The 15,218-nt window shown below is 37.6% G+C and overlaps 1 protein-coding gene across 3 annotated transcripts in view; it reads left to right on the top strand.

Moving 5' to 3' along the window:
- The window catches only part of ADCY1 (adenylate cyclase 1), a 664,242-nt gene that overhangs the window by 123,801 nt on the left and 525,223 nt on the right, over positions 1–15,218 (top strand). For all 3 annotated transcript variants that reach the window (XR_007906518.1, XR_007906519.1, XM_051798873.1), the window contains exons 8-11: positions 6,271–6,426; positions 9,901–10,095; positions 11,509–11,606; positions 14,763–14,847. Coding sequence is in view for 1 of the 3 variants with exons in the window: in XM_051798873.1 (XP_051654833.1) it covers positions 6,271–6,426; positions 9,901–10,095; positions 11,509–11,606; positions 14,763–14,847 (534 nt within the window). In the remaining 2 variants the exon portion in view is untranslated. The remainder of the gene's footprint in view (positions 1–6,270; positions 6,427–9,900; positions 10,096–11,508; positions 11,607–14,762; positions 14,848–15,218) is intronic.

The raw sequence follows: 15,218 nt of genomic DNA, 5'->3' as shown, positions 1-15,218 counted from the left end.
CCAGCAGTGTGCTCAAGTGGCCAAGAAGGCCAATGGCATCCTGGCCTGGATCAGGAACAGTGTGGCCAGCAGGTCCAAGGAAGTGATTCTTCCCCTGTACTCAGCACTGGTGAGGCCACACTTGGAGTGCTGTGTCCAGTTCTGGGTCCCTCAGTTCAGGAAGGACATTGAGGTGCTGGAGCAGGTCCAGAGAAGAGCAACAAGGCTGGTGAAGGAACTCAAGCACAAGTCCTATGAGGAGAGGCTGAGGGAGCTGGGGCTGTTCAGCCTGGAGAAGAGGAGGCTCAAGGGAGACCTCATCACTCTCTACAACTCCCTGAAAGGAGGTTGTAGCCAGGTGGGGGTTGGTCTCTTTTCCCAGGCAACCATCAGCAAGACAAGAGGGCATGGTCTCAAGTTGTGCCAGGGGAGGTTTAGGTTAGATATTAGAAAGAATTTCTTTACATAGAGGGTGGTCAGGCATTGGAATGGGCTGCCCAGGGAAGTGGTGGATTCTCCGTCCCTGGAGATTTTTAAAAAGAGACTGGATGTGGCACTTAGTGCCATGGTCTAGTAACTGCAGCGGTAGTGGATCAAGGGTTGGACTTGATGATCTCGGAGGTCCCTTCCAACCCAGCTGATTCTATGATTCTATGATATATATATATATTACATATATTTACAATTATATATACAATCTGAATATATTATACACAATAGGGAGCTCCTGAGAGGGAAAAAGGGAAAAGGGAGGGGGAAACAGGGATAAAAAGAAACCTAAAAACAGATATCTCCTAAATATACCCATTAATAGAGAGCTAGTGAATAAATATAAAAATGAATTAAATACTTCCCTGAGTGGGACAGCAGAACTGTGCAAGGCAGCAGCCAACTCCCCCACGCCTCCCAGAGAGACCGGAGATAACAGCAGGTCTGAGCAGCAGGCCCTGGCCTATACAAGCAAGACTGTCTGCGAGAGAGACCTGTTGCCTTCAGCCACCTGAAGAGAGAAGAGAACGAAGGCCTCTTATCTGCGCCTTTCTATATATTGTGTTACAGAAAAGGATCATATGGAATACTTCCTTAGATTTCTGACCCCATTGCTAAGGAAGGCCTAAAAATCCAAGAAACCAACCCACTACAAGCACATAGCAAGCAAAAATATATTTGATCAAGTTCTAATTTGAAATGCCACGAGTTAGGCATCTGAATCCATATCTGGGCACACACTGGTGATTTCTCCTTTCAAACTGATGACTACCTGCAGCTGCCACTGCTGCCACGACTTGGAGAATCCAGCAGTTGTCTTTGCTCTTGATGGCTGACAGCTCCTAACAAGGAATTTAACTAGAGATCTGAATGCATAACTTGAGCATATCAGGTTTTAACACCCTAGATATACCTTAGCAGACCTGATTTAACAGGTAGAAACACGGCCTTTTAGTGGAAGCTCTGTCTGGACAGAGGTTGTTCTGTGCCTAAGACTTTGTATTGCACAAGTGTTGAAATACACAAATCCAAACACTGGAAATAAATTGCTTGTGTTACTGCCCAGCAAACACAGAGAGAAGACGGATGTTTGTGTTACAGAGTGTGTTGCTCTACATCTTCAGGATTGTTTCTGCAGTTGCTGTGAAGCTGCTAATGCATCATCATCAGTGTGACAGCCTGCAGCTTGGGTTGGCAGCGATATTAGAAATTAGTTATGTGTTCTAACATCGTTCTTCTCTCTTTTTCTTCCTACGTAAATGTGGAATCTGGAGAAGGGAGGAACATAGGGCACCGGTATAAGATTTTCCCTGTTATTGGTTTCCTAGAGATTGCTTTAGTCTTTACAGCTGCTAAAAACTTTTTCTACATCTATGTCAAGAAAGTGATCACACTATTCTGAATATTAAAAATTTATCTTACAGAAGTTGCATTATTTTCTGATAAAAATCCCTAATATACTTTCCTGATGGGCAACTGAGGTGTGATAAGCAAAATGTATCATAAGGGCAGTAGAAAAGGGTGGAAAAACAAATGTCTGGTGATTTTAACTGTAAGAAGAACAAAACGAAAAGAAGAAAAAAATTACCTATCTCAGGACAAAATGACTCAAAGATGATAATAATGGAACAAATACTACTACTAAGAGGCATGGTCATGCCTGCCTGAAGATAGAAAGCACATACCGACACAGTGCTACCTCATTTATGGTTTCTGTCAATGTGTTTTGAATGTCATTAGTATCTTCTTTCCCATGCCATTTTAAGCACTGTGGTTGAATATAGTTAGGGGAGTAGTAGTCTGCTGACATTTCTGACAATCTCAGGTGAGCACCAGTTAAACACTTGTCAGAATATTACATGGCATCCAAACACTGGGGTGTTTTCCCAGGATTTTAATCTGTACTTGTTTGTATTCTGCATACCTAAAGACATTCACAGAGCTGTAGATAGCCTGGATGCTTTCACAGTACTCTATTAGAAAATCACACCTTATTTGCCAGCTGTGTTTCAGCAAACAACCAATCTTTGCTAAAATTATGAAGTAAATGAACAGTGAGCAGAATTAGAGATGATCCTGAGGGTCAAAAAGAAGCATGAAAATAAAATGCATTGACAGAATGAGCTAGAATGGGAATGCTGCAGTCCAGCTTTCCTATAATGCTGGCCTGGAGCAAAAGCAGAACAAAAGCAGAGTAAAAGACGCTGAGGTTGGGGTTTTTGTTTGATTTTTTTTTAAGTCTGTTTTAACAGATTATACTCCATTTCTTGACTTTATCAGAGACTTAGAGCAGAGGGTGAGATTACTTAAATACTCCACTGAGTAGTTCAATGTCAAAAGTGTTGCTCTGCTGTAAAAGCAATAATAAAAAGGAGACATGATTTGTGAGATGAAAGTGAGAGAACTCCTTTGTCTTTTTGATACTGTGCATATATAATAGTAGAATGGAAAATCCTCAGTTCCAGTGCAGAAATCTATATGCCTTGCAACCACTAGATTAAAAAATAAAAACCAAAAAACCCCAAACAAATGAACAAAAAACAAACAAACAAAAAAAAAACCACGAACCTCCCCAACCAACTAATCAAAACTATATATAAAATTATACATGATCTACTGAGAAGTACCAGTGTGCCCAGTTTGTGTGTATGCAATATCCTTTGTGTGGTTATGTTCTTGGCCAACCATGAAGAACAGTAACTGTGTGTGTTCCACAGATTTTCATAGCATTGCACAGTAATTGAGTTTGGAAGGGGCCTTTGGAGGTCATGTGGTCAACCTCCTTGCTCAAAGCAGGGCCAACTTTGCAGTTAAATCCACTTTTGAGTGAATTCTGAGTGTTTACCAGGCTGGAGATTTGGCAGCCTCTCTAGGCAACCTGCTCCAGCACATGATAATCCTCACAGTTAAACTTCTGTTCTTTGTGTCAAATAGGAATTTCCTTTGGTACAACCTATATTAATTGCCTTTTTTCTGAGTAATATTTGGGATGAGTCTGGCTCTGTCTTCTCTCCAGCTACTACTTAAGTGGCTGAAGATGGCAATTAGATCCCTGCATCTCTTCCAGCTAAATGAACTGAATTCCCTCAGGTACTCATGTGCTTGAGAACTGTACTTGTTTTGGTGAACCTTTGCTGAACTCACTCCAGTTTGTCACTGTTTTTCTTGTACTGGGGAGCTCAGAAGTAGATACACTAGTCCATTTTTTCCAGTGACCTGTGCTGAAATTTCCATTTAACTCGAAAAGAGCTCAAAAAATTTTTCTGAATTTCCAACATATAAAAGGTGTATGCTGTTGATATATTATCTGCCAGTAGGATTTATAAACTGAAAGAGACTGGTTGATGGTCAGAGCTAAAAATGTTCTACCTACTTAGTTGAAGATAAAGTCAGGAAACTGAATGAAAACATGTGGTTAAAGAAAAGTCATGTTGGTGGCAGGGCCACACTGCCTGAGTCAGACTGTATTCGTTCCAAATTTTCAAGTTACAGGTTGTTCTCAAAAACACATCTATTACAAGAAGTTTGTATGGAGGAAAGTCTAAATTATTCTCCTTGTAGGAGGATATAGTCATGCCCATGTGCTCACCTTTCAGAGTCATGCCTCATTGAATCTTTTGCTAGGAAGATGTTCTACCTGTTCTTTACCACTCTTCCATCTATACTGTGGCATTTCCATAACGAAGGCTGTCAGGCGGCTTTTGTTGCTCTCCAAATTTATTTAAAAGCGTCTTTCCAAGCCAATCTAGTGGCAACCTAAAACCAAAGTTGTTGACCTAATTAATGTAATGTCCACAGTGAAAAGTTTGAGCAAAAATAGAGCTAATGACCTCTTAAGATAGTGTCCACCTGTAAACTTCTGTCTAATCCCCTATTATCCCCTTGTCTTAAAAAAAAAAAAAAAAGAAAGAAAGAAACAAAATGCAAAACTGGAAGGAGTTTCAAGACAGTTGCTAAATTTGTTGTATCAAAATTTTGATAGAGATACTGAGTAAAATATAGAGAACTTCTAGAGGAATTATAACTACATTAGGAAAATTTGTAAGTAGAGTATCTCTCCAAAAAGCATGTTTTGGCTGTTGGGCATGGTAGCTCAAATGCTGATCATATCTGCCATACTCAAGTCTAACAACCATCTACTTGGTGTCCTTAGGAATACCTAAAGGATGATTAGTATGTGAATATCCTTGTACATTATCTTCTGTGCAATTCAGTGGTAAGTCTTCTGCCAGAAAGCCCTTGAAAGAAAGGTTCATATTGGGAATCTCTTCACAGAGACTTTTGTTAAACTATCACTTATACAAGTGATTACACACCAGATACACTAATGTCCTTTTAGAATTCAGCTGACAACTGTGCAGTGCAGTGCTGGTGATGCTAGCTGGCTTCAGTCAGCCTTCCAGTGCACAATAAAGCACATGTGAATACCTAGGCACCTTTACACATTTGGAACATGTCCTATGTTTATAACATTGCCATCTGCTAGAAAAAAAAATAGTGCAACATTTTGGTCATTTTTGTGTTTCATAGACACAGCATGACTGACTAAACAGAGTATTGGGAGTTCAATAATATATTACCTTGGTTACCCAGAAAGTGCAAGTGCCTAGCTATATGTGCTAAACATCACAGCAAACCAATATCTGAGATGCCATTTGGAACATAAACAGTGTCATTTGCCCTGCCCCTCGAAATTTAAGTGTCTGTGAAAACATGCATTAAACAAATGCTTTCAGTTTCTTCTTTGTTCTTTGATCATTGAAGTAATGATGTAAATGGCTCTAGTAAACCACAGTATTGTGAAGACTGCACAGCAAATTCTCAGTGCCATTTGAATGAAGATTTTGGACTATGATTTGCTCTGTCTTTTGTATCTAGGAACACTAGGGACCAAATCCTCTGTGCTTCTTTATTTTACTGTTCCAGAATATATCAATTTTACAAGCTTAAATTCCCATACAGTGACAGCATGGGAGGCTTCCACATTTCTCATTAACACTGCTTTACGCATTCCACATGTGTACAGAAGCATGAGTAAGTTTGGTATAAATACTAAGGATAGAATATTCTGGTCTGTGAAAGCATCTGAATACATAATAGGGGTTTACTGAAGTCAGCAAGAGTTAAATACATACTTAAGAGGTAACCAAGAAAATATTTGTCCTTGCTGAACTGGGAGTCCTGTGGTAAAAGGAATAGATTATACCCAACCCTCTGAGAGTATTTCTCCATGGTAAAACACTCCATGCTTTGAAGAAATAAGATGTAAGATATAACTGCAGTGCCTCACAAACTCCTTCTAAGGCATATATGTCTATCTTCAAAGCAAAAGCTATCCTCTTCAGATTTTAATGAGCTTACCAATGGCTGAAGTAGCAGAATGAGAAAAGAAGAAAAAGACTGACCTTACATTTTTTTAACATCGATTGATAAAAATCCTGATTTCCTCGTTATTTTTCCTATATTTTCCTAGAATTTATTTTAACATTATAAAAATACAAATATTGCCTCTTTCATGAGTTTATCATGAATGCACTGTTTTAGAGTCTACATATCTAAGCAGAAAACAGTTCCCAAAATGTTAAGTATGAGTTTAAAATCTGTTCAATAGATTCTTTACATCTCGGATTAAAAAAGATGAAGTAATCTTCATTTGCAAATACAGGATGTTTATCAAAATGCATTGCTTCTTAATTAGAATATTGCTTTGTTCTGACCACTAGGTGGTGCAAATGCCTGCAAGTATGTATGTCTGCATGGGAATGTAATGACAGTTATAAATATTATTTTTCTGATCAACAGATATTTCCTGGACTGATTCTCTCAGACATTAAGCCTGCAAAAAGAATGAAGTTCAAGACAGTCTGCTATCTGCTTGTTCAGCTCATGCACTGTCGTAAGATGTTCAAAGCAGAGATCCCTTTCTCCAATGTCATGACGTGTGAGGATGATGATAAGGTAATCCATGTGGGCCATGTGCACTCTTTGTGCATCAGTTCAGGACTGCATCCAGCAGACTTGCTTTGAGAACATAAGGGATGATGTTATCGACTGAAAGAGAAATTTCTGGTGTTCCTACTGGAGCTGAAGCTCCAGTATATAATGCTCACTGTAAAAATAAAATTTAAAAAGGCTTTAAATTTGTAGCACCTCTTGGAAAAGCCAGTTGAGGTGGCTTATGGGGTTTCTCTTAAGGGCTTCCTTCACAGAAATTAGAGTTTCTGAGGCTTTTTCCATCATTTTGAAGAGATATTATTTTGCATCTTTTGTCCATCACAGTCTGAAGCTATTGATGGCAAATACAAAACAACAGAATAATTTTATATCTCTACATGGTTCTCTAAAAAATGAAAGGCAACTGATTAGTCAAAACTGCTCTCAGTCCCTAATACAAATCCTAAACAGAGAAGTTCCTAATACAAATTCTGCTTTCTTGGATGCCTTGTAATGCCATAAATCAAAATTGCTTTACATACTAGTAGCTTGATTTACTTCCTTTTCTGTACATGAATCTACCCAAAAATTTATGAAAAAAAACCCTTTAGAGTTGTTCGTTCCATTTTCTTAGCCAGCAGGTGGCAATATTACATAGTCACTCCACCACTCCTCCACTCCACCACTCCAGTGGTGTCATAATGTGCATTGGAAGCAGTAATTCAGCTTGACTGATTGCTCCACATTATTTGGGGGGGAGGGTTGTTTGTTTGAGGGTTTTTATTGCTATTTTTGTTTAATAATGTACATTTATTGAAGATTCAGTCTAAATCTTACTTTCAGAAAACATTCAAAATTTCGTATTTTGGGTTTTATATATGCTTGTGTTTGTTCTGCAGGAAAAGGGCAGAAAAGTCTGTTAGTATCTTTAAAACACATTTTCAGTGAAGACTTTCAGAAACTCCAGATTTTATTTTGAAACTAGCCATGTACAAGACCTTCCAATTGTGAATTAGTGCTGTCTTTGACTATTTAAAAAAAGGAACCCACACATTCTTTGAAGCATATGCAATATTTTGCATTGTGTCTTGTGTATATGTATATATAAATACGGTAATATACACAGAAAATACCCATACGAGTTTGCTAGGGATCTGATGAAAATTTTTGCATGTCAGAACATTTGCAGTGAAGTTCTAAAATACTGTTATTAACTGAAACAATTGTTCTGAGTTTCTGTAACTGTTATGTAAAAATTATCATGGATTTATATTATACGCTATTAATATAAATACACTGTGTTGCAGTGCAGGGTTTCTTCAGAGCTTTCCGTCCTCGAATCACGTAAATCAGGTAAAACAAGCAGGGCTTTAAAGGCTTTGAAGCCAGTACATTTCTGAGAAATATAAATACTGGCTTGATCACATATAAGACAATGTACGTCTGCTGTATGAAATAATAATAGAGATAAAAATAAGAGACACAGAGGAAATCATTATTTGTAAGGAACAGCTATTTTGATTAAGAGCAGTAACTTTAACCCTATGTCAAAATGGCAGAATAGATAGTATAATTTATTCCATATATCAGAATAACACCCATCATCTACCCTCCTTCCAGGTTTTAAAGCAAAGAAACGGTATTTTGCTCCCCCCGTTGTTATACTATAGGCTTAAATTTGAATTGTAAAAAATCCCTGAAGATGTTCTTTCTGCTTTACCTTATGCAATACATATGGTAACTAATTATTGTTTATGTCAAGTAAAACTATGTATTCCTGACAATATTCTTGAAAGCACTCAGTTTCCCTGCAAACTAGTGGGACAAATGTCTTCTGCAGGAGAACAAATTTATCTCTTTAGAAACACTGAGAATAGTTGTTTGGCTGGCAATTTAAGATTTCAATTATTCCTAACTGTACCCAGAAGATCAGAATTGAGTCCATGTAAGTTCCCCAGATAATTTTTTGTGTCGAAACAATTAGTTCTTACACCACAGACAATTTACCAAGTAATGGGATCTGATAGTTTGAAGAAAAATGTTTCAAGTAGCCTCATAATTGTTTAGTGCTGGTATAACCTCCTCTCTACATACAAAGCCAGCAAAACAAGACTGGGAAAGCTATTTTTATCTTTGCTAAGGTCTATTTTTCTTTATGATCAGAAAGCTAACGTGTCAGTCAGTAGATAACCCTTCCCACTGTTCATACGTATTCAGGTATAATATCCATATAACATAAGCTATGTAAGCTAATGAACTGCTGTACTCCACAGTTTGTTTACTGATGAGGATCTCATAAGAACTTCTTGTGGAATAAGACAGGAAATGGCCATTCCTGCAGGATTACTTAAATAGCAATCACCACCTTTTTTTTTACTATCTGGTTTAAAAGGGTATTTTGTAGTGTAGCCTTTAAAGAGGGGCTTATTAAGTACTGACTGCTCTGAAGAGAGAAATTTTGTCTGCTGACAGACTCTGCTGATTATATCCTGAGCAGACTTGTCATTCCATAATGTTTTGACTTGTCTTGAACTCCGCAGATGTTAGATAAAAAAGTATTCCTTTAACTTTGTAGAAATAGTAGAACTTACCCAAGCTTGGTTGTCAAAACTCTTCTGAGAAAGAAGGCTTGATCCCTCTCTATTCATACTAGTACAGATCTAGCCATAATGGTTTAGATTACAATGCCCTCAACTGATGGTTGCCACCAGTGTGACGGAGATGTTGCTCATGGTCTCCCGAGTGCTCTCTGTGAAAAGCAAGACAGCTTGTCTACAATCCCTTTCAGATATGCTCTGTGATAAATATTTTCCACTGAAAGGGACTATGAGTGATCATCTTGACAGTCATGCTACTTCAGCCATGAAGGAGCCAGTTAGGCACAGGTTAGCTCTGATAATTTATTGGGTTGTGCCATCTGGATCTGCAAGTGCGCGTGAGGCATACTCAAGAGGTCTTAACGAGAAAGCCACTTGGGTGAGTTAAAGATAGGAACACTTGAGATTTCAGGCCCTCTGAAGTCACACATGGTCATTGTGTAAGTGGTTAAGGAAAATTATCTTTTCAAAATATGTATTGCTACCTAGACAGTAGGACTTTCTTGTGTCATGAAGAGCGTGATTATATTGTCTTCAGGATGTCCAGAGCCTCACACCTTCTGTCAAGAAAAAATAATTGCAAGGTAAAGTCACACTGATTGGGAACAAACTGATTATTTCCTCAGTGGCAGAGAAGTGTCAGGGCAGTGTATGAAGAGAATTTCTGGATTAAAATCCTGGAATGCAGTGGGGTGTGGCTCTCATTGTTTTGAATGAAATCAGGATTTCGGCTAAGGAGTTTTTACAAGATGGCATTCGCATGGAGATAAGATCTCTGTCTTTTGTAGTTGCTCTGTTTAATGAACTCCTCATCTTGACTGTGAGCTTGAGGTAATATGAACAGCAATGAAAAATTTCAGTGCTAATAAAATCTGTGCTTCTTCCTTCATCTGTGCCACAGAGGAGAGCATTAAGGACAGCCTCTGAAAAACTCAGGAATCGTTCCTCTTTTTCTACCAATGTTGTATACAACACTCCAGGAACTCGAGTAAACAGATACATCAGCCGCTTGATAGAGGCCCGGCAAACTGAGTCTGAGATGGCTGACTTGAACTTCATTACCCTGAAGTATAAGCAAATTGAGCGTGAAAATAAAGTAAGGGAGTTTTAAATTATTTTTACTCATTTCACTGACCACAAGCCAGCTAGCATTGGGGTTTTGTTTGTTTTTATACAATATTTAAATTCTACTCACTATCTTTAAATACTTCACTGGACTGTCTCTCAGTTAAGAGGGAGACATTACCTTCTATCAAAACGCTTGAAGAGGATAAAAAGAAAGATCAGTATCATCCTACTTACCAAGATCCTATTCCATAATGTTACATATCCTGTGTTTTTGTCTTTCTTTTGGTTATCCAAACTGCCTGACCTGTGTCCCCTGTTTAATGCTGTCTCATGGCAATTTGGCTGCCTACTAACTCATGTGCTCTGGAAAAGTGTTAATGACAGGAGGATGCTTCCCTCTGCATATTAACCTGATAAGTATATATCCCATCAGTTCTAGAAAATAACCAAAAAAACCCCTTTAAATCTCTGAGCAAGACTGTGGTCGTGCACCAGTCTGGTTGTGCTGAAAGCAGTGGATTAACTCCAGACTTATAACTATGCATATAAGCTAACAATTGTTCCTACCTTGGTTTTGTTTGGCTTTTGTATTTTGTAAATACAAATTGTTTGTATTTACAGCTTGTAGTTTATGTGTTTTTTAAAAAGCAAAAGTGTTATGGTTTTGGATTAATTTGGCAGTAACATTTAATGTTCTACCGTAAGTCACTTTATAGTCTAAGATTTCATGTCTCTACTGTTCCAAGTCAGAAGTCTGTGTGCCATATTGGATCTAATTTTTAAGGTTTTGAGCATAAATTTTGATTTGAAGTTTCCAGAGTAATTTATTATCCGAGTGTAACTGTTCTCTTTCAAAATAAGAAAGTCTTTTGATGTAAATGAGATTGAACTTTGAATCTTTCTGAGAAAACACTTCTGTGTTTCTACCCCTATAAAGTGTTATCTTGTAAAGTGTGTAGCTTAGTGGAATTGAAGACAGTAGCTGCTCAAAACTAAACCCATGCATCTCATTAGCAGCTGCCTCCAAGTCCACCCATTAGTGTCCTGCCCTGAGCAGCTGAGATGACAGGACTTCTTGAAGGCAGCACCAGGGGTGTTTAACCTTGTTTCATGATGAGTAAGTAGAGAATAGGAAGTGCCACCTCCTTCTAGTTCAAAATGGCTGAATTTTTTTTCTCCAAAAGATAAACTTACATCTGAACCTAACCCAGTTTTGACTAGTTACAGGGTAAAACTGAAGTCTGTCAAGGAAAATGTTGTGTAGACTTGCCTCATCTGTTTTTTTCATGTGAATTAAGCCATGATTATTTGTATGTTTTTAAACTAAGTAGGAGCTTGTTTTATTTTAGGCTATAATTCTTTCTTACTGAGAATGGACAAGTGTTGCTGACTAGGTGTATACAAAATATCTGCTGTCTTAATTTCTTCTTTTCTTTAACAGTACCACCAGCTTCAAGACGAGTACTTCACCAGTGCTGTAGTTCTCTCATTAATTCTAGCTGCCTTATTTGGCCTTGTCTACCTTCTAATAATACCACAGTAAGTTTCTGTCTTTTGCCATTATAAATCAAAGTGGAACACCTTTAGACATCCTGCACAAATTAAAACATTAAAGTCTTTGGAACAGGAATGAGCACCAAAGTTGCCATCTTCTAATATAGGAGATTCTCTGCTATATATTCTCAGTCTAATCTCTTTCCATCTATTTGTCCAAAGGAGACACTTTTCACTATCTTTTTTTTTTTTGTTTTGGTACAAGGATGCACTTAGAAGGAAAAAAAACACATTTAAACTTATTTAAACTTTCCATGTTTATTTCTAACTTATTTAAAGCATTTCTATGCTACAAACAAAGGTGTTACTACAGCTTATTTAAATGTGTTTGTGCTGACTTTGGGTGAGGTACATCAGGTATTGATAGCAACATAGATAAAACTATACTGATTTTAATGGAAACTAAGTACTGAAGTACCCACCTAGCTTTTCGACCCAGATTTATAGCCTGCATTGAGATTTTTTGTATCAATGCTATCACTACATAAACTGCCTAGTGGATAGTTTGGCCATGCACCCTTAAGTTGCAGTCAGGCCTTGACTGCGTTAACCCAGAAAAAACAAATGCTCATGATGTATTTCGGGACTGTTCTATACCTATTGCTGAGTGATACAGTTTAGTGATTGCTTCAGATTTTGTCAATTCTATGTGATTTTTTACTAAATAAAAAATAATTAAAATTCACTGTCAAATCTAGAGGTTATAATAAGTAGATAGAATTGTGTTTAAGGTATAAAACTTATTAGTAATAAGCTTTTTTATATTAGAATATCAAAACATTAAAAATAAACTTTACTCACTTTTACTAATTATTACAATTTCAGTGAGAATAGAGCTGGCCACAGTTAATGAAAATCCCATTTAAAATTCTGGTTTTTTCTATTCACAAATTCCCAGTCAGGGTAATACTTTTATGGTCTATTATTTCTTATTGAAAGATTGAGAAACACTTTTTTAACTCAATAATAATAATAATAAGTTGTATAGTACCTTTCATCTGAAGAATTCAAAATCACTGACAAAAATCATCACTTACGTCATCATTTCCAGAATAACAATTCTGCTGACTAATCGGAACGTAATTAAGAAGTCTTTCACCCTCTTCTGCAGTAAACCACAGCTGCAATACATGGCAATTTTGAACAAGGAGAAAAAAATGAAAAAAAATAGAATGAATTTCCAAGAATCTTATGATAATCTTTCCAAAAAGTACTGTCACTTAAAAAAGAGCTGGACAGAGATTTAGTTTAAACTCTGATCTGACAGACACACAAGCTCCAGCAGAATATCACCACTGAAGGTCATGAAGATGGACTGGGTTAGTGAGGAAATCCATCCACTGAATGCTCCTAAATTCTTTCTTCCAGTGTCTGTTATTCTAGCCAAATTACTAGTCTCGCTGGACTCTTCCCTCACTGTGATACATATGCAACTGTGAACTAAATTAAAACTTTGAAAGTATAGGAAAATTTCCCCTCTCCCCAGAACTTGGAGCTTTGGGCTGCTCTTTAGATTGCCAAAGCAGTTATAAATATGACAAAAGAATGCAAAAGCCAAAACAAGACTTCTAATATGTTATTCTAATGGAAGAAGTGATGTATGGCAATATTCCAAGAAGGAGGTTCAAAATCTAGACAACTAAATGTTGTACGAAAGCCAGTTGCTGCATAAATACACAGAAACCAACGGGCTTGACATTCTCACAATTCCTATCATCATCTGAGCAAAACAGCTTCTCAGCTAAAGGCATATTTCATGTCTCCAGATGGAGTTGTTGAAAGTAAGGTTATGTTCCAGTCAACCTAATCTGTCCAATTATGGAGGCACACATGCAATGTAACCATTAAAAACTCTGATGATGAACCTTTCTGATGTCTTATACTGTGTTTATTTTTTAAAAAACAATGTAGCCCCTTTTACAAATGCCAACCCAAATGTCTGTCAGGGTCTCACTCAACACTAATGTCAATTGTTGGTTATTGCTGCCTAAAAGATGTCATTGCATTCATGGCCCCTGCATTCTTTTCTAGCATACTATCATCCTGAATACAAGTGAGTTCTCTAGAGGCGTGAGAGCCTGTGGTCTATTAATACTTGTATTCAGAATCCATACTGACTGTACTAGAGTCACCTCCCCATTCTGGTTACACATACTACAATACAGAATTTTCCCTGTTCCTGTATTGGTAGGAATCATTATATGTATTTGAAATCAAAGCCAAATAGTTAGAAATTATACAGGAGAATTGCACACTTCCGCTGTTCGAAACCCTGTATAACCAATCTTTCCCCAGTAATCATCAAGGGCACAGATACATATATATGAAACCATGACTCATATCTTCTGGACTGGCTGGTTTGTTCTCACAAGCTAGAAAAGAAGGCGTGAAGATTGTGTTATGCTGATGTCATGCAGCCCTGGTTCCATGGCTGGTGTGGGGCGGGCCTGTCCCTAAGCAAAAATCAAATGCACCAGTACCAGCACTGGTGGAGTTATTTTTGTCAAGTTGCACACATCCATACAGTACTTTTCCAATAACAGAAGTTTTCTGGAGGTGGAAAGTTCTTGGTTTGCACCCTTCTTCTCATGAAGAACAAGCCTTTGTGAAACCTAAGATTTGTCTAACCATTGAGAAAGACTGAGGAAGGAGTTCTGTTCTGTTCTATTTCATTAGAAGGCAGTCTGGTCTGATTTTGTTTGACTTGATAAGTGACTGAGTTGAATGACCTCTGATTTCTGAATCTTTGAGAAAGAGAGAAAAAGCATCTGGTAACTGTTACATAGCTGCCAAGGCCAAGTAACTGGGTTACATACTCCCTTGTGAGAATCATCATGCTGAATATTCTGCATTAGCCTACAATTAGAAAGTGTCTCTCCTGACACACCATATATTTGAATTTTTGAGGTGCTTTGATCTCCTTGCTGAGTCCAGAGTGGGAACCATATACAAGAGTATTTACTAGTGTCTTAGTCTTGAGAGCAGTGCACTTCACTGTTAAATTCCTTCCGCTGTGGTTAGTATTACAGCAAGGTTGAGGAGGAGATCTTACACCATTGGTTTAAAATACCATTTCAGAAGGACCCCAAACAGCAGTTTGTTCTCATCTGCTGCATTGCTTCTGTTGTATTTTGATTCTAGGAGTACCGTAGTTCTTGTTCTCCTGGTGTTCTGCATATGCTTCCTAGTGGCTTGTATTATGTATCTACACGTCACACGAGTACAAGTAAGTGATTTAAGATTTTATGACTATTCTTCCTTTTGGTGTCCATGCTGTGCTTGTCCTTTGGAATATGAAGTCATCTGTGTAAGTTTCACAGATTCATAGAGTCTGAAAGCTATGTGCTTATCAAATTCATTACAAAGTAATGTATTAGGTACTTCAAAAACAAAGATGGATCACCTGAAAGTAGACTTTACATGAGTAATTGTTACAGCACTGTAGCATTCAGTGCCATTAATTCTATGCTTTCTGTCTTTTTTGCTACATCGTCCCTTAACACTTACAACTAGCTACTGAATCATTACAGTGTTCAGAAAAACAACTGCTTTAATCTGACTTCTACTCCTTTCTGGCAGCAGAGCACACTAGTTCTC

The sequence above is a fragment of the Manacus candei genome, unplaced genomic scaffold, assembly GCF_025592945.1.
Source record: "Manacus candei isolate 608988 ecotype Guabito, Panama unplaced genomic scaffold, ASM2559294v1 h1tg000049l, whole genome shotgun sequence".
NCBI classification, from domain to species: domain Eukaryota; kingdom Metazoa; phylum Chordata; class Aves; order Passeriformes; family Pipridae; genus Manacus; species Manacus candei.
Note: the sequence above shows the minus strand (reverse complement) of the source record. Positions and strands in the feature narration are given on the sequence as shown.